At 31.8% G+C, this 21,750-nt stretch overlaps 3 protein-coding genes across 10 annotated transcripts; 2 read left to right on the forward strand and 1 right to left on the reverse strand.

The window, feature by feature from the left end:
• Positions 1 to 1,339: 1,339 nt before the first annotated feature.
• Positions 1,340 to 7,831, reverse strand: LOC137828478 (uncharacterized). Of its 8 annotated transcripts, none has more exons than XR_011083894.1 (10): positions 7,476 to 7,831; positions 7,190 to 7,316; positions 6,918 to 6,978; positions 6,665 to 6,797; positions 6,437 to 6,560; positions 6,240 to 6,296; positions 6,024 to 6,120; positions 4,679 to 4,886; positions 2,013 to 3,369; positions 1,340 to 1,675 (listed from the first exon to the last, which is right to left on the reverse strand). XR_011083894.1 is itself a non-coding variant. In XM_068635086.1 (10 exons), exons 1-10 carry the CDS (start codon positions 7,568 to 7,570, stop codon positions 1,625 to 1,627), a joined length of 951 nt encoding a protein of 316 aa, XP_068491187.1. In that variant the 5' UTR covers positions 7,571 to 7,824; the 3' UTR covers positions 1,340 to 1,624. The 8 variants fall into 8 exon arrangements, 5 of the variants coding, with proteins under 5 accessions (XP_068491187.1, XP_068491183.1, XP_068491184.1 ...); XR_011083895.1 differs by having other exon boundaries at positions 4,679 to 4,835; positions 7,190 to 7,331; positions 7,476 to 7,688; XM_068635086.1 differs by having other exon boundaries at positions 2,013 to 2,073; positions 4,679 to 4,835; positions 7,190 to 7,304; positions 7,476 to 7,824.
• A 7,526-nt stretch (positions 7,832 to 15,357) lies between these two features.
• Positions 15,358 to 16,986, forward strand: LOC137829503 (uncharacterized). Its single transcript, XM_068636310.1, has one exon. It carries the CDS (start codon positions 15,514 to 15,516, stop codon positions 16,663 to 16,665), a length of 1,152 nt encoding a protein of 383 aa, XP_068492411.1. The 5' UTR covers positions 15,358 to 15,513; the 3' UTR covers positions 16,666 to 16,986.
• Positions 16,987 to 17,779: 793 nt separating this feature from the next.
• Positions 17,780 to 19,114, forward strand: LOC137829245 (cucumber peeling cupredoxin-like). Its single transcript, XM_068636045.1, has 2 exons — positions 17,780 to 17,960; positions 18,609 to 19,114. The coding sequence occupies exons 1-2, from the start codon at positions 17,780 to 17,782 to the stop codon at positions 19,112 to 19,114; spliced, it is 687 nt and encodes a 228-aa protein (XP_068492146.1).
• Positions 19,115 to 21,750: the final 2,636 nt, after the last annotated feature.

The following is a 21,750-nucleotide window of genomic DNA, read 5'->3' on the forward strand; positions in this document are numbered from 1 at the left end:
TGGATTATGTAATCTAGATATGTATTTGAAAAAAGACTTCCGGATTACATAATTTATAAACTAAAAAAGACTTCCAGATTATGTAATCCAAAAACTAATCATGCATATGAAAAAAAAAAAAAATTCGGATTATGTAATCCAGAAACTAATTACGAATTTGAAAAAGGACTTTCAAATTACGTATTCCAAAATATTACAAAAGAATATTTTTGGATATACAAAAATTTAGGGAGGTGTGGGAAGAACATATGGAGCTGCAGGAAGAAACAGTCCACAAAAAGGGATGGTTGTTCCTACACTTCCATGGCTTCTTGTGGCACCCCATAATTCTTAAAAAAAACAAAAATACTCATTATTATTCTATTGATATTTTTCATTTTAAAATTGATGATCTGAAAAAACTCTATGACTACAGAATTTGTAAGTATTTTCATATGCAAGAATACTTTTTGGATTCTGTAATGCAGAATATATTGTTTTAAACAAGAAAAAAAAAATCAGAATTCTACTATTCGAAAAGTGTAAATAGAAAAAAATACATTTCTGAATTGTAAAATCTGAAATGTATTATTTAAAGCACAAATGGTCTTTTCGCCTGATTTATGTGTGAAAGTAGAAACTAGGTACCAAAATGTAAATCTTTACACTCCATTGTCCTCTCAATTTTTATAAAATGGATCATCCTTTTCAAACTAAAAGAAACTTGTTTTATTTCTTTAGGGTGCATTATGAAACACCCAAATCTTCGTAATCTAAGCTCTATATCATTCTATTAATTGTATTAGTGCCAACCTGGTTAGAAGTGCAACTTGTATAATGATGCAACATTATTTTTTTTATTAAAAAATAGGCCAGCAGCATATAAAATCAGTGTTTATCCCAAAGTTGACCTCACTCAATTTCTTAAACCAGATTAAGCATCTTTAACATCATAATTGAAGACATTATTACTACTATGAATCTGAGTAGTTTTTTTTTCTGATAAAATCACTCAAACCATAGTTTAGTTTAGTTACTTTCTTATGCTTATATTATTATAAAGCACCTGTATTGAGAAAAGAACACGAATGCTCATAGATAGTTTATGCAATTAACGTTTTGGTGCTCTAATTTTTTATGGAATCTGCCATATGGCTATGCACACAAAAGCACAGAAAAACCCATGGCATAAAACTGCACTGACCCTCGAAAGAAAAAAAAAATGAACTTTAAGTACCTTACATGTTTACATTATTATTATGCAATATTACGTATATTAACTATGGCCTAGCATAATTAATCATCCACTATCTCTAAGAAGGAGAAAAGTGACAAGCAACAAGTGTGACCAAGGCTTGACTAGAGAAAAATCATAGAGGGAATATATATTTGGCGAAAATGGATCATATGTTCAAAAAAACAGCTGTAGTTCCAGCAGTTACACATCTGATTGATGCCATTCTTTTGACAATATTTATAACATTATTCAGTGAAACAAAACATTTTAATGGTTGAGATTGTGAACAGTTTTCTTAAAACTATAGATAATATGAATTTGATAATGAGGAATCCTAAGATATATCAAGCAAAAAAGAATGAGACTGCTAAGAATATACCATAACTAGAAATAATCATGCACCACCACTCAACACATTTGAGAGACCAATTTGATTACTCCCCACATAGGTGCATCATTCTGCAGGTAATAATTTGCAAAGTTAGCTACCAAGTCATCCTATCCCTTCTGGTATGTTCACTTTAACTGAACATAAATTCTTAGAAATATAATAGTATCACTTAAATGCTATCAGTGAACAACATCAAAACACTGACATAAGTGTAAACAGTATTCACCTATAATCAAATGACATATGAACATACATAAATGCATTAATATAGTTTAATATAATTATATTCCTCACAGTTGCAGAGGCACTTATCAAAGTAAAAAATAACAGGATTGTTCTCATACAAAAGGACCAAAGAATCTAAAGATACTGAAGATATTCCTACCATCAGTCTAATCCACTTACCACAAAAACCACATCAAAAGCTTCTCGATAGCAGCTGAGTGAGTTCTCAATGTTGTGGTTCCTACAATACAACAATAATTTTATACAGTAGAGCATCTGTATTAGTTACACTTTTTTATACTACCTCAAGAACTAGGGATAGAAAGATGTATGTTTTTAGATAAGGCATGAAGAAGTTAAAAACTCGAGATCATGGAAGGATATGAGAGGGACATAAAAATATAATTACCATAACTGGAATACTGCTATGATAATAAGCATCAGTAGTTGCAATTACAATTTTCCAATTCCCTTCTATAGTGTATGCACTTCTTTACTTAATGATAAATTATCAAAATAATTAAAAAATAAATAAAAGCAGACACACACTTACATATGTGCCAGCAAACAGTAGCATACTCAAGTCAACTAATCCTCTTTTCTCACAAGTTCTTCAAGAAGAGAAAAATAAGAAAAAGAATTGAAATGAACTTCTTTCTAAGCTAAAGTTATCCTATGCACTAGTTAATGTGTAGAAATTTTCTAGTAAAACTTCTCTAAATTCTTGTTTTAACTAGTGTATAAGCTAATTATAGCTTATCCACAAGCTCATTTTATTTTTTTTCTTGTTATTTTTGTCTTCTAAAAGTGTTAATGGAGAAGTCTGCTCAAGCCGACCATTAATCACTTCATTGATATCCAATATCTACAAGTTACTAATTAATTTGTATTCAAAATCAAACTTTGGAAAGGACAGTTTGTTAAATTTAACATTTTTCTTGTTACAATGTCATGTCATGACTGAGTTCAACATCATTAATAAATCAATTCAAAAATGAGAAATATGACACACGACAAAATAGAGAACTGCAGAGTCAAAATGCACAACAGAACAAGGTGTGAGGGTAACAAATTTACAAGCAATATCCAATGTTCAAAATTCACCAAGGAGAATTGCTCTTCAACTTTGAACTAAATAGTAGGTGGATGCAACAAGGAAGTAAAAGTGGCAGTTACTATAGAACAAGTAACAAGAGTGAATAAAATGAATTAAACTCGGCTTACAAATGCAACAGATACTCTAGAGAATGAGAGCAAAGAAGCCAAACACCGCAACCTAAAATGCACACTGACACAAACCATGACAAAAAATATATAACAAAAAAGGGGAGCAAAATTATCAAAACCACAACAACCCAAAAATAGCTTGACAGAGAGTAAAATGCAGTGTGCAGTAATATAAAATGTGAAGGACCGAGATGCAAAAGTGGTACGACATGGTTAGAAATTGAAAAGGGCAGTTTCAATTGAGTATATGACATAGTGATATGACACGGGTACAAATGGGGGCTTCAACCCTTCAACCAAAACTGCAGTCCTGGAAAGGAAAGATATTGAGAAGAAAGGGAAATTAGGGTTCAAAATAATTAGACAGATTTTAAAATACAAAATATTTTAAAAACAAAAAACATCTTTTTTTAAACCTAAATAATCATAATTTAAAACAAAATTTTAAATATAGGAAGGAGAAAGGCATTGAACTCAAACTGTACGATCCTAAGATAGCAGGATACTTCATTTATATTGAGAAAGTATAAATCAATACAATGAATAGAGAAGATTTGATATCTTCTAATAATAAAGATATGATACAAAATAAATAAAAAAGGTTCCTATTAATACATATATAATCTAGATATTCTTTCTAATAATAAAGATATGATACGAAAATAAATAAATAAAGGTTCCTATTAATACATTTATAATCTAGATATTCTTGATTATACAGGATTTTTCCCTTATTTTTATAATTATAAATTATAATAAAAAAATAATTTAGTTAGTTAGGGATTCAGTTGCAAAAAGTGAAAATTTCCCAGCTAAATAGTAAATGGTATGACAGGCCTTCATTAAATGGAAACATAATTATTGGTCAAGAAAATAACAGTATCAAAACTCTTAAATTTACCAAATACCATCAAATTTTCTCAAAAGATTAAACAACAATCCCCTTCAAAGATGAAGATTTCCAAAGAACAAAATATGAGAGTAAAATGGGAGAATCCAATTAACAGGAGCACTTTGGTTCACATCTCAAACTTCGGGGGTGGGGGCGATGATGGAATTCCATTTTTCTTCCCCGAGATGTTCCATACAAGATACTTAAATGCAGTTCTTATTCTATTATATGTATGATTTAGTAGTATAAACAGGGGTCTTTGTATCCTATTATATGCAACTAGTGATCAAAATGGTGGATCCTCCTATACAATCTATGCATACATTTTGGTAAAAGAAATTTACTAGAAGATGGATTACAAGAGAGAAAGAGGATAGCACAATAAAAAACATGTTCCCAAAGTAATCAATAGAGAATAGCTTCTACGTAGTATCTAAGAAGCAAAAATAAAAATGAAGAATAATGATCAGTCCAAGTCTAGAAATTTAGCATTCAAAAAACAAAAACAATAGTAGTTTAGATAAGTATTTTGACAGATATTTGTTGAATGTTAAAAAACTGTCAATCTGTCAAGCTACCTAGAGAACTGGCCTCAAAATATCACCATAATATAGTAGAGATAAGTCGCATTCATAAGGACCTTTATAGACATTAGCTGAGCTCAAATTTAAATATTACCAAGACAACTAGAAGATAAGAAATTTGGCAAGGCAGATCCTAAACTTACAGGAATCCCAAGGATATTCGAGTCTCATAATTCAAACCATCAGACATTCCCAAGTCTCCAAGATGATCACCGAGAAGGAGAACATTGGTTCTCTTCTTCAATGAGGCATTGTCATCAGTAGGACCATCCATATCACCAAACCTCTCATGAACAGGAGCTGCCATATCAAGAGCATGCTCATTTTTATTTAAGCTATGAATCAATTTTCCTGTAATAGAATTTACAAGTAAAATGTAAGAACTATATTTATATCTTTAAGTCCCCCAAAATTTTATTTTATCCATAATACTCCAATCTCATTCAACGAGCACTGGAATTTGAAAAAATACTTCCAACATCGCAGCCATACGCTGCAATTGTTCCAAATCAACTCATAAGAAAACACATTCTACGTGAAAGCCAATATAAATATTTGTTTTAAATTTTAAGTTTAAGTAAAAAATAGAATTTTTCAGGACTCAGGGAACAGAGACGTTTATATTTCTGCAAGTATTTTCAGGTTTCTGTTGCTGAATTCCTTGTTAACTTCTGTGAGAGATTTGGATTTGCATAAGATAGATTTATTCGTTTTGTGGTTGTAACTCGCAAGAGCAGTATTTTATTCAATTATAGAAAGTAAATATAGAACTTCCTGATGATAAGTGTCAATTTGACCAACATTTTGAGACACTTTTCATACACTTTTGGATCAGTTACGATTAGGCGGTATCACTGATTTTATGATGAAAAAATCCAGATAGAGACTAGAAATTCTAGAATGTAATTTGCTGCCCTGCAAGAGACCAGTAATCCATGTATCCAAAAAAATTTATAATTTGGGAATCATGGGATTTCAACTACGTTGAAGAGTGTTTTGAAAACCTTTAGCTGACATTGGTATATGCAGGGTTCATATCTAGTTCACACTCAAACTAATGGTCGCATTATTTTGAGCAACCTGCCATCCTACAAATTACAACGCATAAGCTCAGCCAAGTTTTTCTGTTACAATATTAAACTCTATGATACAGCTATGAAGGTACTGAGATAAGATAAATTTCATTAGCTGTCTGTTCCCACGGGCAAGGGAACATTTATTAAAATATGATACAGTGCATATCATACACTTCCACCGAACTCAATTTGCTACGCAGACATGGTAAGAGATGCAATAAATCCTGCGCTGTTATTCTAACCAACCCACTCATCAAGGTGTAAACAGAAACAAATATATTTTCTTTTCTCTAGTGACAATGAAAAGGGCACTTAAGTAATGCCTTGGCCTCAAGAGATACATTTAGATACGAAAAATGAGATGAAAAACCAACAAATTTGTAGCTGATCAATTCAGGAAACATAAAATCACCTTTAAATGATACAAGGCTGCCATTGTCATCAAATACCATTCTGTTGGATACTATCCTCACATTCTTGAAGTATCTGTGAAGTTTCTGCCTTAGGACCTGTTATTATCAAGAAAAAACAATACATTGCAATTGAGAGGCGTCTACAAGACTAGAGAAGAAAACAAAGGGCGTATTTTGCAACCTTGCCATCATAAAACTAAATTGATTTTTCAGACCTCTTCAATGGTATCAGCGAGCCCTGCAGAGAATATTAACACAGGAATGTCTCTTTCCTGAAAATTACAAAATAGAAAATGGGAACCAGGGTGAGCAGTTCAATTTTCACATATCTATATCACATTTCATAAATTCACCTGACATATGAAGATGCAATGTAAGATCTTATATCTGCCAAAGAAGGATGGAAATATACCTCCAGAAACTCAAAAAGTTCAGGAACACCTTCCCTGAAAGCTATGTTGGCATTAGCAACAGATTGCCTTATTGATTCATATGTAAGTCCTCCCTCAACAAGCAGAGCATGTGTTTTTCCCCACCTGATACACCAAATTTAGAGTTTCAGCAAAAAGTAATAATGGCAATACTGGATGCAAATGTTCAACTTAGTGCCTGTACGTCCACCATTAATAAACTCACACACCACTCTTCCATGAGCTTCGTTTTCTCTTCAAGTCCAATAGTCGGTGAAAATTCTAATGGATGGTAATATTCATATAACTGCTGCCTCTTGGCATCATATTCCGGATTACCCTGCTGCAAAAGGCCATGACTGGCTATAGAAGCACAATGACTCTATTAGATATGATCCATAGCAAAATTCCTGATGACATTCATTTCTCTTCTTACAGCAAAGGGACCAAAAGGGGGGAAAAAATGTTGAGGGAACAACATACATTGGCCACGGGTTCCATTAACCGAAAACTTAGTTAACGTGGCATCAAAATCAGCAATCACCTGGTACCATGAATTTGTCAAAACAATCATAAAAACAGAAACACATTGTGCTGGGAAAATCTGAAAAACTAAAAAACAATTTTTCAATGGTACCCATCTATTATGTAACCAAACTACTACAGTAAGTAAATTCAATAAGCAGACAAAGAAAAGATATGCAATACACAATAAAAACACTTAAATTAATTATAAACCAAATGCATGCAGAAACCTGAAGCTTCTGGGGACCACCCAAACGAATTGCTTCAATTTTCGTCTCCATCAAAGCAGGGTCACCCACCAACAAGTCCGAAGCATCCTTCACTTCCTCCATTTCTAAATTTCTCCTGCAACAAAAACTAGAAAATGATACCCTTTAACAAAAAAAGTCAGAATTTTTAAGAAATTAAAACGAAGGAAAATAAAATATGAAAACTTAAAATATAGATATGCAATAGCAGGTTACAAGAGGGTGAAGAAAAAAAAGGGAGAAAAGATGGGGTGGGAAGAAGAAGAACCTTGAGGCTGTGTAACGGAGAAAAGAGGAGAAGTGGCGTTGGCGAAAGGAGGTGTGGACGATGGCTTGAACTTGAAATTGGAAGCTATAATTCATTATAGTGTGAGAGTAACTGAATCAAAAAATTCAATTTAAATAATTTCCAATTTTTAAATCTTAAAAATAACTTTTTATTCTTGTCAAATTTAATAATTTGTTTTTCCACTCACACTTTCTTTCTTTCTTTCTTTCTTTTTTGTTTTGTTTTGTTTTCACATAAATGTTTTTCTTGCATTAGACGCAATTTAGAAATGAATGGTTGCAATTTATTGCAGTGAGTGATTATGGATTGTGTTTTTCTAGAATTTGATGAAAACTGGTGACTGGTGCAGATGCTTTTTTGAATATGAACTGTGCCCTGTGCAGATAAATCCAAGTGGTTCACCAACTTTAAAGTGAGTTTTAATAGAGATTGGAAACTGCACACCCTGCTGGGAATCTCATCTTCTGAGTACAAATTTATAAAAACAACTACCTCTTAATAAAATTATTAATTGTATTTAGTATATATTATTAAATACTATGAAATTGAGATATGATTAGATATTTTTATTGGAATACACTTGCATATCATCTTTGCATTTTTATATTAATGGTAAAAAGTTGTTTTAATTTTTTTAGAAATTTTAAATAAATAAAATATAACCTCATATAAAATATTTGTATGTTCACTCTTTTCTAATCACAATTTTTTAGAAAACAGTTTCATCTTTTGAGATGTTTTATTTTATTTCATATAAATAATTTTAAACTTAGGTTTAGGTATTTTGTAGTTAGAAGTTTTATTCTCAAGTAACATCACATAAATTTTATTAAGAAAATAATTATTGTTGCATTTGCAATGGTTTCATAAAGTGGATTGTTATTGCAACCTTGAAGAAAATTGTGAACCCTTAGAACCAAAAGTTTTTTCTAAAGTGAAAAGATATTTTTTTTAAGTTTTGTACCCCATTTTTACATCTCGTTGTTTTTTCTGGGTTTTGTGTCTTATGTATTGTATGAACAAAAACACAATCATCACTAGTAAACACACCACAAAACTTACCTCAACTACTAGCCACCACTACCACTTGAAAATGAAAATGAAGGTTTTTTTACCACCATGGGCTTTTTTTCACTTTTTTAGCAAAGTGGGGCTGCTTTTACAAAAATTACAGATTTGAGCAAGTCGTGTCAACTTGGCACTACTTCATATGAAGAATTCAGCCCAACTTTTGGTCACATCGACCTAAATCGTGTCAAGTTGGCACAACTTTATCCACGTCAAAAAACTTTTTTTTTTTTTACTTTTTTTAAAGTTTTGTTGTTTTTAAATATATATTGTTAATTATTTAATTACAATTGAAATTAATTAAAATTGAGTAGTAAGTTATGTAATATTTGAAATTAATTTGATAAATAATTTTTTTAAGGGTGTTAGTTTTTAACGACAAAAAATTGGGTAATCATACATGGATCATATTTGATGGTAATGTAATATATTAATTTGGCTATTTGATTAATAAAAAATATGAAGAAAATTGTTATTGTATTTGGAAAATAAATAGAGAATTGTTGTTGTGGATTTGGAAAATAAATATCTTGGGAAGTAATGGTTTTATAGAACACGTAATGAGGAGAAGAGATTAATTATAACTATACAAATTAGTAAGATTCATTACAAGATATAAAATAAAAATAAAAATTTGAACTATTGAAAATTATTTATAGGAAGACGTGTCACAATGTGGTCTTCATATTTGTTGTTGAGGTCTTTGTGGAGAGTGATGATCAGACGACAGAGGTGGAAGTGGAAGAGGATCTTCAACGATATGTTCGTCATCGTCATTATTGACTTCATTATGAGATCCTGGTGAGGGCATTATGGGTCGATAGTGCATGGATGATGTCAAATTATATGCAGAAGGAAGGGTGAATGTTGAAGTTCCATGGAAAAAGTACCTAAATAAGAAGGTAAAAATTATACGTGTAAGGAATCAGATGGTGTGGAGAATGAAGTGATAGGTGGCGAAGATGATCCATGTGTGTGGATGTGGATGGTTGTTGAAGACCCGAATGATTGATTGACCAACACCAAAACCATGACCATAAGAAGGAAACCTCGAAGGGTGATAAGTCGGATGCGGAGGCGGTTGTGGTTGTGGTTCCATGGGCTCCTATGGTGTGTCATATTGTTCGAAAACAATTGTTAACTTCATTATAAACATGTTGATATTGTTAAAAGTAGAAGGCATGAATATGAATTAACTTACATCATCGCCAGACAATGATTCCTGAGTCGATATGTAACAAACAATATGGTAAATATACCACTGCATGTATGTTGTGGAATCATGCAAATGACCATTACCATTAAACTGAATGTCTTCTATTAGACGATTATGTTTATCAGTCCACATTACTATCCACTGCTGATGGTATTCTAGTCAGTATCTGTCTGTTCTACCCCTCATATCTTCTTTGTGCAACACATCTAAGTTTTGTGGCTCTGATGGAATACCTTGTAGAAAACCAAATTGTCGCATAACCCGGTCAGCTTGGTGAAATTCAACGGTGGCAAAACAAATAAGGGGAATAACTACCCTACTAACTGGAGAAAACTCATCAGTGATAAATACAATGACGTCTGCCTTGCTGTATGGAGTCCATCAGAACTGCAAAATACTTGACATTAGTATGGAACAAAATATATATTTAAACATTGGATTGAGAATACAAATTGATGTTTTTACAAACCTTTTTTTACTGTAAATTATCAATTGTCTTCCTTATCAAACTAATTGTCCTCATAAGTGGGTGGTACCTTTGTGAAGGTACACGAGACAACCTTGAATAAACAACAAATTTGTTAACATTGGACATCAAAGTTCATTTTTATACGTGAATTCATATATCAAAATATACATTTTTGCTAGTGGGAAACCATGTCCGACAGTAATGTCCTCAGGAGTTAATGGCTCAATTATTAGGGAAAGGGTTTTAATCCATTCCCAAGCCCAACACTGCAATAGTAGCGTACAACCTCCTATGTTGTCTTAGTGATAGTCAATTTCATGATCTAATACACGATAAAGAAACGCCAAGACAATTGAACTCCAACTATAAGTGCAGACATGGGTCAAGTCAGCTAATAATAACTGATACATTAGAAGTACTCTACTTGTTGATGTGTCTGGCATCAACAAACTCCCAATTAATGAAAGAATATGTGCTCTAGCATGTTGAGCGATAACATCATTCGTAGCATCAGTTGTTGTTGTTCAACCATGATAAGTTTATGGTATTTCCTTTAATTACATTTGGGGGGAGGGATGAACCCTAACAAGTATTGGCAAGCTTGAACCATGTCCTCACTTGTGAATCCAATGATAGGTTTACCATCAATGGAAAGACTTAACTGCAGAGTCACATCTTGTAATGTGATTGTGGACTCTCCATGTGGAAAATGAAAAGTATGGCTCTCTATTCTCCACGTCTCAACTAGTGCAATAATCAAGTGATGGTTAATGTCGATGGAGGGGATGGTTAGTAGTTGCCCAAACCCAACTACATTTATCATATGGATGATTCGGGGATCTACAAATTGGAGGTGGGTGATAACCCATATGGCATGCCATCTTGGAAGTAGTAATCGATCGTTACCCTTCCAAATGAACTTAGTCACATGCTTATTTTGAAGGCGCAATAAAGACATATTGTGAGGGAGACGATGTCCGAATGCCATAGAAAATGCTTCCATAATTATTGTAATTATTTTGAAATAATTAGTTAATTGTAAATAATTATATATATTATTAATAAGTTAAATAATATAAACATTTTCACTAATTAATTTTTTTATCTCAACCAATAAAGAAAAATTGTATAACAAACCTCGATTTATTTTAAACCTATATTTGCTTTATTTTTTTAAATCTCATTTATATTAAAGTATAAAAAGGTATAATTATTGTAATTATTTTGAAATAATTAGTTAATTGTAAATATATATATATATATATTATCAATAACTTAAATAATATAAACATTTGCACTGACGTAATTAATCACAAATGGTTAAATTTTTTATCTTAACCAATAATTTTTATTTTATCACAAACCAACTAATGTTATGTGTCATGTGCAAAGATATGACCGAGAAAATTCAGTCGTTGAAGTGCAAGACATAGTGATTACCAAACTTCGACCTACCCAACGACATACACAATTAAATTAAATGAATGGTGGTGTGATTGTGGGGAGTTTCAAGCTATATGTGTGCCTTGTTCACATATAATTGTTGTTTGTTTAATTTTGTCATTTACAACTAACGACATTTGTGGTCCTAGTGCATAGTCTCTAAAATATTTTTCAAGGCTTATGAGGTCCAATTTAATCCAGTTCGAAATCAGGATTATTGGTTTACTTACATAAGACCAAATTTGTTACATGATCCCATGTTGTGTCAACATCAATTAGGAAAACCTAGCACTCAACGTACCCGTAACAAAATTGATGATCCAATTCCAAATAAGCCAAAACAATGTTCATATTGTACAACCGAAGGTCACAATAGAAGCAATTGTCCATGCAGACAAGCTTCATAAAAAAATTCAATCCTAACTTTGATTATTAATTTCCTCATTTCTTTACCTATATATTTATGCCTTCATTTATTTTATTTAACTAACAACCTAAATTAACTAACAACAAATATTCCTCCATAAAAAAAATTATTTATCAAATTAATTTCAAATATTACATAAATTACTACTCACTTAAATAATTTATAATTTAAAAATAAGAAAATTTTAAGTCAAAAAAAGAAAAAAAAATTATGATGTGGACAAAGTTGTGCCAACTTGGCAGGACTTCAGGTTGACGTGGCAGAAGTCGTGTCAACTCGGCACGATTTAGGTGGATGTGGCCAAAATCGTATCAAGTTGGCATGACTTCTTCATATGAAGTAGTGTCAAGTTGGCACAACTTCTTCATATGAAGTAGTGTCAAGTTGGCACGACTTGGCGAAATTTGTAATTTTTTTAAAGCAGCCTCACTTTGATAAAAAGCGAAAAAAAGAGTCCCGTGGTGGTCAAAAAACCGAAAAAGAAGGCACTACACTCCCCACCATACTCAAAAGGATATTGGCTAAATTAAAAAAAAAGTATGGAGGTGCAAGGAGAATTCGTCTATTTCTATCTATGTAATGGGCTTAACTCATATTTTCTGTATGTTTTTTTTTCTATATAAACATAACCCTATGTGTTCAATATAGGCAAGAGATTTATCCTATTCTTGTTTTCTTTTATTTTAATATTGTATCAAAGTCATATAGAGTCTATCACAACAAGAGTTGTTGGACTTATCAGATTGTTATCGAGCCGCTAATAGACCATCCATTATATAGTCTCATACATGAGTTGGTAACCTCGACGTGACGAGAGTGTTGAAGATCCCACATCGACTAAAGATAAAAACATGTATATAAGGTGAAAAACTAACTTTATAAATCGATTTTATAAAGTTGAGTTAGACTTAAAAATTCAATTTTAATATTTTTAAAAAAATAAGTAAAAAATACATAATAATGTTATAACAAAAAAATTAGAACTAATAAAAATTAAAACATTTTTAAAAATATGATAAATAAAAGAAAAGTTGTTAAAAGTGGAGTCTATGTTTAAAAATTTTGGTATACAATAATTAGGATTACAATTCAATTTAATTTATATTTGAAGGCTGTTAATATAACATAACATTGTCCATACAAGTTTTAAGTTTCACTTTTAAAAAAAAAAAATCATCTATTTTGTCTCCATAAAAAATCCCAACCATGAACCAAAAACACAAAATAATAACAATTCATCCAAAATATTAAAAAATGACATAAAAAAGTCAATCCCATAATAGGAAGGAAACATTGGCAGATCAAGAGTTTTGATTAGAAAAACTAAAAAAACCAAACATGTGAAGTAGATTAGAACAATCTTATGGTTATTATGTTCACATGCACCTCTCATCTTTACTTTTTTTTTTTTTCAAATATAATAACACAATAGAAGTAGATCTATGTTCAAATTTGATATATAATAAATCAGTTTAATTAAATGAACTCAATTATTAAAAAAATTTATAGAAATTTCAAATTTATTCTTGAAATTAGCAGACATAACAATAGTTAAACTCAAAACTTTAGTATTATAAGCTTGTTAGTTTTTGAACGATAAATATGAGATGAAAACTGAGATAAGGGTGTCATGAATTTATTTACATTATTATTTATAAAAAAACAAACTCGAGTAAGACATGACATAAGAAAATCCAATTAAAAAAATAACGATATTAACCTTAACAACCAAAAAAAATAATTTTTAATGTTTTTCTAACTGAATTTCCTTATTTAATTATTTTTTACTCTTTTTGTTAATTACTATATTTATAATTAAATTTATATTTATAATTAATACTACATTTATAACAAAATAGAGTACTTCCTATTAAATTTTTTAGCTAAATAAATAATAGAAGTCTAGTAAAAACGAAATAAAAAAAGAGTGTGAAAAATGAAAAATCATTAATTATGTGGAAGTATAATTTATTCGGCACAATCATTTCTTGAAAACATTATAAGTGCTACATAATTAATTATAAATATTACATAATAAACTATGTAAATGTCATTTAATTATGAGATCTATAATTTTTTTTCAAATTTTAGTTTATATTACAAAGTGCACTTCGTAATAGTTTACTATATTAATTAATAAAAAATAATTAAAATAATATTATAATAAAGTTTGTTTTATTTAAACACTATTTTTTTCCTTTTTTTTTTGTCTCTTCACCTTCCACCCTATGATGGAAGTCAAAATTGCAGTGATATAAAAAATGTGAACTGAGATATATAGTTAAAAAGAAATTAAATAAATATATCTAAAAGTATGGTATGAGAGAGCCAAATTTAAAAGTTGTTAAGAAAAGTAAACATAAAACTTAAAAAGGTGAGAAAGCAATTATATACTTTCCAAATGCTGGCCCCTCACTTAAGGAACGTTATCACACAAAAAAATAAAAGTTTATTTTTAAATTTATTTTTTTCTCATTTTCACTTTACAACTCTATTTAATAACAAAATATTATATTTAATTAATAAAAATAAATATAAATAAAATTTTAAAATAATATATCTAGTTGTCATATTTTCACTTTACAACTTTATTTAATATTATTTAAATAATAAAAATAAATAAAAATAAATAAAAATAATTTTTAAAATAAAATAATAATATATCTAGTTATCATGTGAAAGTGGAAAAAGATGATGGTGTGAAGTTATGATTACCTAAACTAATTTATTTTTTGTTTAATCAAATAAATGATTAAATGACTTTTTTCTTTTTTTAAAATAATATAATTTTTTAATATTATTTTTATAAACTATATGTATATATATTTTTAAGTTATATTATTTTTTATTAATTATTAAAAATAATAAAATTATATTTTTTAATATAATATAAATGTGAATATATGTGTATGCTTACATAAGTACACCTGATTTCATGATTTCACTAGTAATTTTCAATATTTTTAGAATCACTTAAAAATAAATAAAGATGATAAAAGATTAGTATTATAATGGTTGTTATACAATAATTATCATAATATTAAAAATAAAATCATAAAAGAAAATTTAAAAAGCAGCTATAAAAATTTAATGTTTTTCATTAATTTTTATATTATTAATATTTAAATCATTTGAAAGAAAAATAAAAACACACATGTCACGCATTGACTGGGAAGACATTTTTAAAATGCATTGAACAAAATTTATAGCCGTTGGAACTCAGTCACATCACTCTCTTTCTTACTCTGTTTCAGGAATCCAAGAAGAAGAAAATCATCATTCATTCACTCTGTTTCCACACATTATTATTCTTTAACCCAGTTTAGACAACTACATCCGCCACAATTTTCTCTGGTTACAAACAATAACTCCGTTGCAAAAGCTTACACAAAGGATGAAGGGAGTAAAAGGAAAATTTCTGAAGAAGCTCAAATCCATCAAACCAATCGGGTATCTGAAGCAAGATCGAATTCTCCAACTAAAGGCCTCAGATGGGTACGTCGATTTTCTTCCAAAGATTCCGAGTTTCAACCTGCACGCCCCATTCGTTTTCTGGGAAAACAAGCCCGAGAAAACTGTTCTGAGCTGTGAGGAAATGAAAATGCAGGAGGAACCTGAGGTCATAGACGTGGCAGAGCTGATGAAAGACCTTGAAGAAGAAGAAGAAGAAGAAATGAATTTGGAAGATTACAATAACAATAAAGAGAACATAGGGCCGTGTTTGGTAAAACCCCAGCAACAACCCAACAAGGGTGTTTTGCAGAGTGGGAAGAGAGCAAAATCAGAGTCAAAACAGAGAGGGGTTTTGGAGGAAAAAAAATGTTCACCAGCGAGAGTTGATAGTAACAGCAACAGAAAAACCAAAACCCCTTTGTTAGACTCTGACATTCCATCGTTCCGAAAACCGGACTTGAACTCTGGCAGCCTGTTTGATCCGAATCTGCTGGCGGCATTCGAGCAAGCCGTGAAGGAACATGCTAAGATGACAGAAGAACAGAGGAGAATCCGAATTGAAGAAGAGTCTTCACAGAAAGTGGAAGATGATGACCCTGATACCGACCCTAACCCTTTGATGTTCTTTGAAGAGAACTGTCCACCTGGGGGAGATGGCAATGTAATATTCTACACCACAACACTTAGGGGAATCCGGAAGACATTCGAAGACTGCAACAAAATTCGCTTCCTACTTCAGAGTTTTAAGGTTTTGTATTTTGAGAGGGACATATCAATGCACAAGGAGTTCAGGGATGAGTTGTGGTGCAGTTTGGATGGAAAATTAGTGCCTCCAAGGCTTTTTGTCAAGGGAAGGTACATTGGTGGGGCAGAAGAAGTTCTTAATTTGCATGAGCAAGGAAAGTTGAGGAAAATCTTAGAAGGGGTTCCCATGGATTACTCCAGTGGTCCTTGTGATGCATGTGGAGGGATAAGGTTTGTGCTGTGCTTCAAGTGTAATGGTAGCCATAAGGTTATGGAGGAAAATGGAGAGTGCAATCAGTGCTCTCAGTGTAATGAGAACGGGTTGATTGTGTGCCCTTATTGCTGCTAGCTGAGGAACACTACATCAGTTAACACTTCTGTGTTCTACCTAATGTGATAGAGTTCTATACTTAGTGTGTTCTATCAATTGTAATAGAGTTTGTACGTAAATTTGTGGAACTGCATTATTTTTTCTGTCTTTTTTGTAATGATCATTCTTTCAAATTGTTTTACTGGTTATAGGCGCTTGGCATCACCTGTTGCTGGTTCTTGGACCAATCTTAAAGTCCTTAGAATTTCAGATTCAATGTGCCCTTTGGATGTATTCAGTTTTATACCTTAATAAAAAGGATTCTACCACTTGAATCAGAAATCAATGGATTCTACCACTTGAATCAGAAATCAATGGATTCTACCACTTGAATCAGAAATCAATTGTAATAGAGTAATTCATTGTGTTGATGCTTGATGCTTGGATAAAAGTTGAAAATATGTTTGTAAAAGTACTTTTGTGTTTCTCTGATATTAAAGCATGCTCTTAATTGTTTGAAATACATTAATACTCCCTAATACCTAAGAAGAATTACTATAAACGTTTGATACTGTGTCCAATCTCTAGAATTGAATGAGTGTTAATTCAATTTGCTGAGTTTTATTTTATTATATTATCTTTCTTTTGTGTGGACTAGATGCATACTCAATGTACAAGAAAAAAGATAACTACCATAACATCTTCATTAGCTTAAGAAGCTAAATACGAGTATCAGCATTATTCAGCAGCGTAAGATCATGAGAAGAAACATAACAATGCTGAGGACCTTTGCTTTTTCTTAATTAGGCATTGAAAATGTTGAATCCCAGTTATCATATTAAAAACTGTAACAGAAAGTATCAACACTCGTTACCTGGTTCATTATGTCTTGGGTAGGTTTCATGTTTTGCTGTGCAGTAATCACCATAGTAAATTCATAATTCGTTTTGAAATATTAAAAGACATTAATTCAAGCAATACAGTTAGTCAAATCTCCTCTCTGTAACGTAAAATCATCAATATATATGTTAATACTCCCATCTCAACTTAAATGTGGGGTTACATCTCTGGATGGTTTAATTTGCATGCCAAACATTTCTTAATCATCTCTTTCTGCTCTCCTCGATTTTCACACTTTGTTCAAAACCTCAACATGGTGCTGCATCAAACCCCTTTTTTTCTCTCATTTTTAGCAATGTTTATAGCCTTCTTTTGTCACTGTTCTGCAACGAAATTCACAGTGGGGGATTCAGCAGGCTGGATTATTCCACCATATCCAACATACTACAATAATTGGACACACTCCCATTTCATAAGAGCAGGCGATTCTATTGGTAAAAAAGCCCAATAAGAAATGCTCTTATACTTGAAGAATTGTCTTCTGCTCTTTTTGCTTTGATGTATCTATGCTAGATAGGAACATAATAGGAAAGTTCAATTCCTTCCTTCCATAAGATCTATGATTTATTTCTCATGGCTATAAATATCCATAGCCTTTTGAATCTTTATCCTCTAACTTCATTAACCAGTTCAATGAAAAAAGTATGTTCTTTCTAGTTTTATGTATGTCATTTGACTGCTTGCAATGTGAGGATTCCTTTAATAAGCCTATATGATATATTTTGACATTTTTCTAGATATGTGTATTTTACACTTGATAAAATGACAACAAACAAGTACTTTCAAAATTATCTTATCTTTATAAGATGTACATTTGACAGTAAAATTTATTTTGGGCTAGAACACATGGATTTGGATAAATGTACCTCACACTATATAGAATGAAGAATCTGTAATCGATTTTATTGTAAATGGTTTAACAGTTCTTTTTTTTAGTTTTCTTTGTCCTCAATCATTCCAAAGGTTTGGTGGAATGATGATTGCTTGTATATATGCAAAACACGTACACTGCTCATTATTGCTAAATTTAGTATATATATATTTATATGACAGTTCTGATGACTTTTGAAATGTTAACACAGAATTCCAGTTCGATGACAAATTCTACAACCTAATTCAGGTATCACAACAAGAGTACGAGCATTGCACATCACTTCAGCCTCTAAGGATATTTAATAGTAGCCCAGTAATTCTTCCACTGAAGGAGAGAGGTGAGTTGTTCTTCACATGCAGCATCTCAAACTACTGTTGTCTAGGCCAGAAGATTATGATTTCTGTCCATGAAGGTTCTTCACAAAACCCCCCATCACCATCACCTTCACCCTCTCAAGTGCCAATCATAATCTCTCCTCCACAACTATCACCAAATGGGTCTGCTCCTCAACCTCATGGATCTAGTGGCATGAGTAGCCCTCCACCTTCTACTGGAAGCACTTCAGGAGGCAATGTTGGCAACCCTCCTGTGCCACCTTCCACTCAAAATGATGAAAACAATGCAATGGCCTTGGTAGGTGCCAGAAGTTTCACTCTGTCTCTGGGGCAAGTCTTGTCTATTATCGGTGCTTTCTTTGGCTTTTGGGTGATGTAGTAGTGCATAGGGGGTTGCAACATGCATGCAGGGTACGTGCATTTTACGCTAATTAGATTGATTTTCTAGTGGTTTGGTTTTCAATTTAGACTCTCATCATATTGTAGTTTTGTAAGGGGATATTTGGATTTTCTTGCTTGCTTTTTAATATCTCGAGTTTGGGTTCCTTCATTGGAAGTATATTAGTTTCTTTTTCTTAGATGAATATGTGGTTTTATATCGTTTTGTGGAGATACAGTTGAACTTGTTTCCATCAATACCAACGAAGATTGTGACAGTAATTTACATGTACACAGAAATAGCATAACTTAAATGATGATATTAACATATATTTAGAAGACTAAAATAATATTAAGTAATTAAGCAAGATTACTATGCATAAAACATTTTATACAAAGACTGTGGCAGTTTGAGAAGGTAAAATTTCTCATCTCAAGCTTGCTTGGATAACCGATATCATGGACAGGCATTGATCAAATTTAACATTGCAAGCACATCACAACCATTATCTTAAAACATCACATCATTTCTAGTCAAATAAATAAACCATACTTCCAAATTCCATGAAAAATCTTCTGGTTTTCTTTCCCTTCAATTAAAATCAATACTCAACATTCAAGCACCCTATATATTATCATATATAGAGTCAATTAAATAAGAAATACTTCCCTATTATTACAAAGCTTTGCTTACATCTGAGAGGGTTATTGGGGTCCTACAAACTGGACAGGTCAAATTGATTCTCAACCAAGGATCAACACACTTGACATGGAAGAAGTGACCACAGGCAGGCAGCACTCTCAAGGAATCACACTCTTTGTAATCCATCAAGCATATGGAACAGCTTGAAGAGCTACTGCTAGTGCTACTACACAATTTGGCTTTCGAAAATTGGAGACTTGGAAACCTGCAGACACTCTGATCTATGCATGGCTCAGGTGCCTCCACAGTGATTGTGGTGTGGTTGGAATGTGTCACAGCAACAGGAACAGAAGGAACAGTGCGTGGAATATCACTAGAGCACAAATAAGCAGCAAGTGTGACGACTAGGGTCAGAATAATAAAGCTCACAAGCAATAACACAGACTCCTCTGAACTATTCATCATATATGTTCATCACAGATATTGGAAAATGGTTTCTGAGGTTCAGAATGTATGTGCAATATGGATGCATTAATGTATTTATGCATGGTTTTGTTAGTGGCATAATGCTCAGGTAATTTCCGTAATGGAAATCCTGCTAGGGAGTGACCTTGAACGTTAGCTTTTAATTTTCTCATGTTTTTATGGGAAGTCTATTTTGGCATGTACCAAACATTATCATATTTCTAGTTTGTAGCAGATGCGTACCGTTGTATTAATAGTTCAAAACTATCTTCGATGCTTCCTATGATCGATTGTGACATCGATTTAATTCATAGTCAATACCATTCTTTCTCAAAATTTGGATTTTCATTTATTTATTGTGAATGAGTTAGAAGAGCAATCATGGTGGGAAAAGGAAATAGTTTGGCTATGCCAATTCACTTTTTTTACCCTCTCTTATATATCTTTAATCTAAACAATAAAATACTATATATTTAATCTTCGTTTTATCTTTCTTGGGCATTTGGGACGAGTCAACTACGTGTAATTTATGAGATATCACTCGTTTTCCTTCTTCTGAATTCTAAAGAATCTGTTCAATTTATACTTCCATAGACTTTTGGTAAAATAAAATGGTAGTACTTTTAATTGAATACTTTTTTTAATCTATACTCATGAATGTGAATTTATATGATTTTTTATAGAACCTTTAATATTTAAGAGAATCCTGATAAATTTAAACTCCAGTTAAATTATTTGAAATAGTTAAATAATAATCATCGCGACAATAACGAATAATTTGAGATGTTAACATAATTGGAAAAAAGTAAGGCAATAAAATTAAAAAAAAAATACAAGTTGTAGTTATGATTATTATTATTTTTCAATGACCAGTGCTGGATTCTGTCATGAAAGTTACCACAGTAGCTATGAGCAATTGAGCAGAAGTAGATAAGAAAAATTGATAGTATATATTCCAAAGTTTATGATCGACACAACACCCGAATATTAATTGGAGGGAGGTTGAAGAGATGATTTTCTACATATGGGACAAGTTGGATGCAACCTAAGCCATGGATCAAGGCAAGCAAGGTGGAAAACATGGTGACAGTGAGGAAGTAACCTCAACATGTCACCCTCTTTGTAGTCCCCTAAGCAGATGGAGCAGCTAGAAGAACAGATGTTGCTTGAACTTGAACCCTTCTCTACTTGGGAGTATAGAAGTTTGGGATAGCTTTCAAAACTTGTGTCAATATGATGAAGCCTTAGGGCAAGGCCTTGTTCAGCTGAGTCTTCATCTCTTGTGGGAGGAGATTGTGGAATTCCAGCCAAACTATTGAGGATGTTGGGACCTCGAGCTATGAGAAGGCGCACACATGCAAAAGCCACCGTGAGAAGTAAGACCACAGACCCAATTACAAAAGCTACTCCATATGTGAACCCACCATGCTCTTTATTGGTGGTGCTACTGTTCATCTTCAATTAAAAATTGGAATTGGATTTGTGGGATGGAATTGCTTGTTATGCTCCTTTATTTGGTGATTGATGAG

The sequence above is a fragment of the Phaseolus vulgaris genome, chromosome 7 (genome assembly GCF_000499845.2).
Source record: "Phaseolus vulgaris cultivar G19833 chromosome 7, P. vulgaris v2.0, whole genome shotgun sequence".
Lineage (NCBI taxonomy): Eukaryota > Viridiplantae > Streptophyta > Magnoliopsida > Fabales > Fabaceae > Phaseolus > Phaseolus vulgaris.

Excerpts from the sequence above, each read along its gene's own strand:
- LOC137829503 (XM_068636310.1), top strand. The coding sequence starts at position 15,514 with ATGAAGGGAGTAAAAGGAAAATTTCTGAAGAAGCTCAAATCCATCAAA.
- LOC137828478 (XM_068635081.1), bottom strand. The coding sequence starts at position 7,570 with ATGAATTATAGCTTCCAATTTCAAGTTCAAGCCATCGTCCACACCTCC. Across the intron at positions 6,979-7,189 it reads GTGGTCCCCAGAAGCTTCAG|GTGATTGCTGATTTTGATGC; the intron begins GTTTCTGCATGC and ends TCATGGTACCAG. Across the intron at positions 1,676-2,012 it reads CTTTTGATGTGGTTTTTGTG|AATGATGCACCTATGTGGGG; the intron begins GTAAGTGGATTA and ends TATTACCTGCAG.
- LOC137829245 (XM_068636045.1), top strand. The coding sequence starts at position 17,780 with ATGGTGCTGCATCAAACCCCTTTTTTTCTCTCATTTTTAGCAATGTTT. Across the intron at positions 17,961-18,608 it reads AAGAGCAGGCGATTCTATTG|AATTCCAGTTCGATGACAAA; the intron begins GTAAAAAAGCCC and ends ATGTTAACACAG.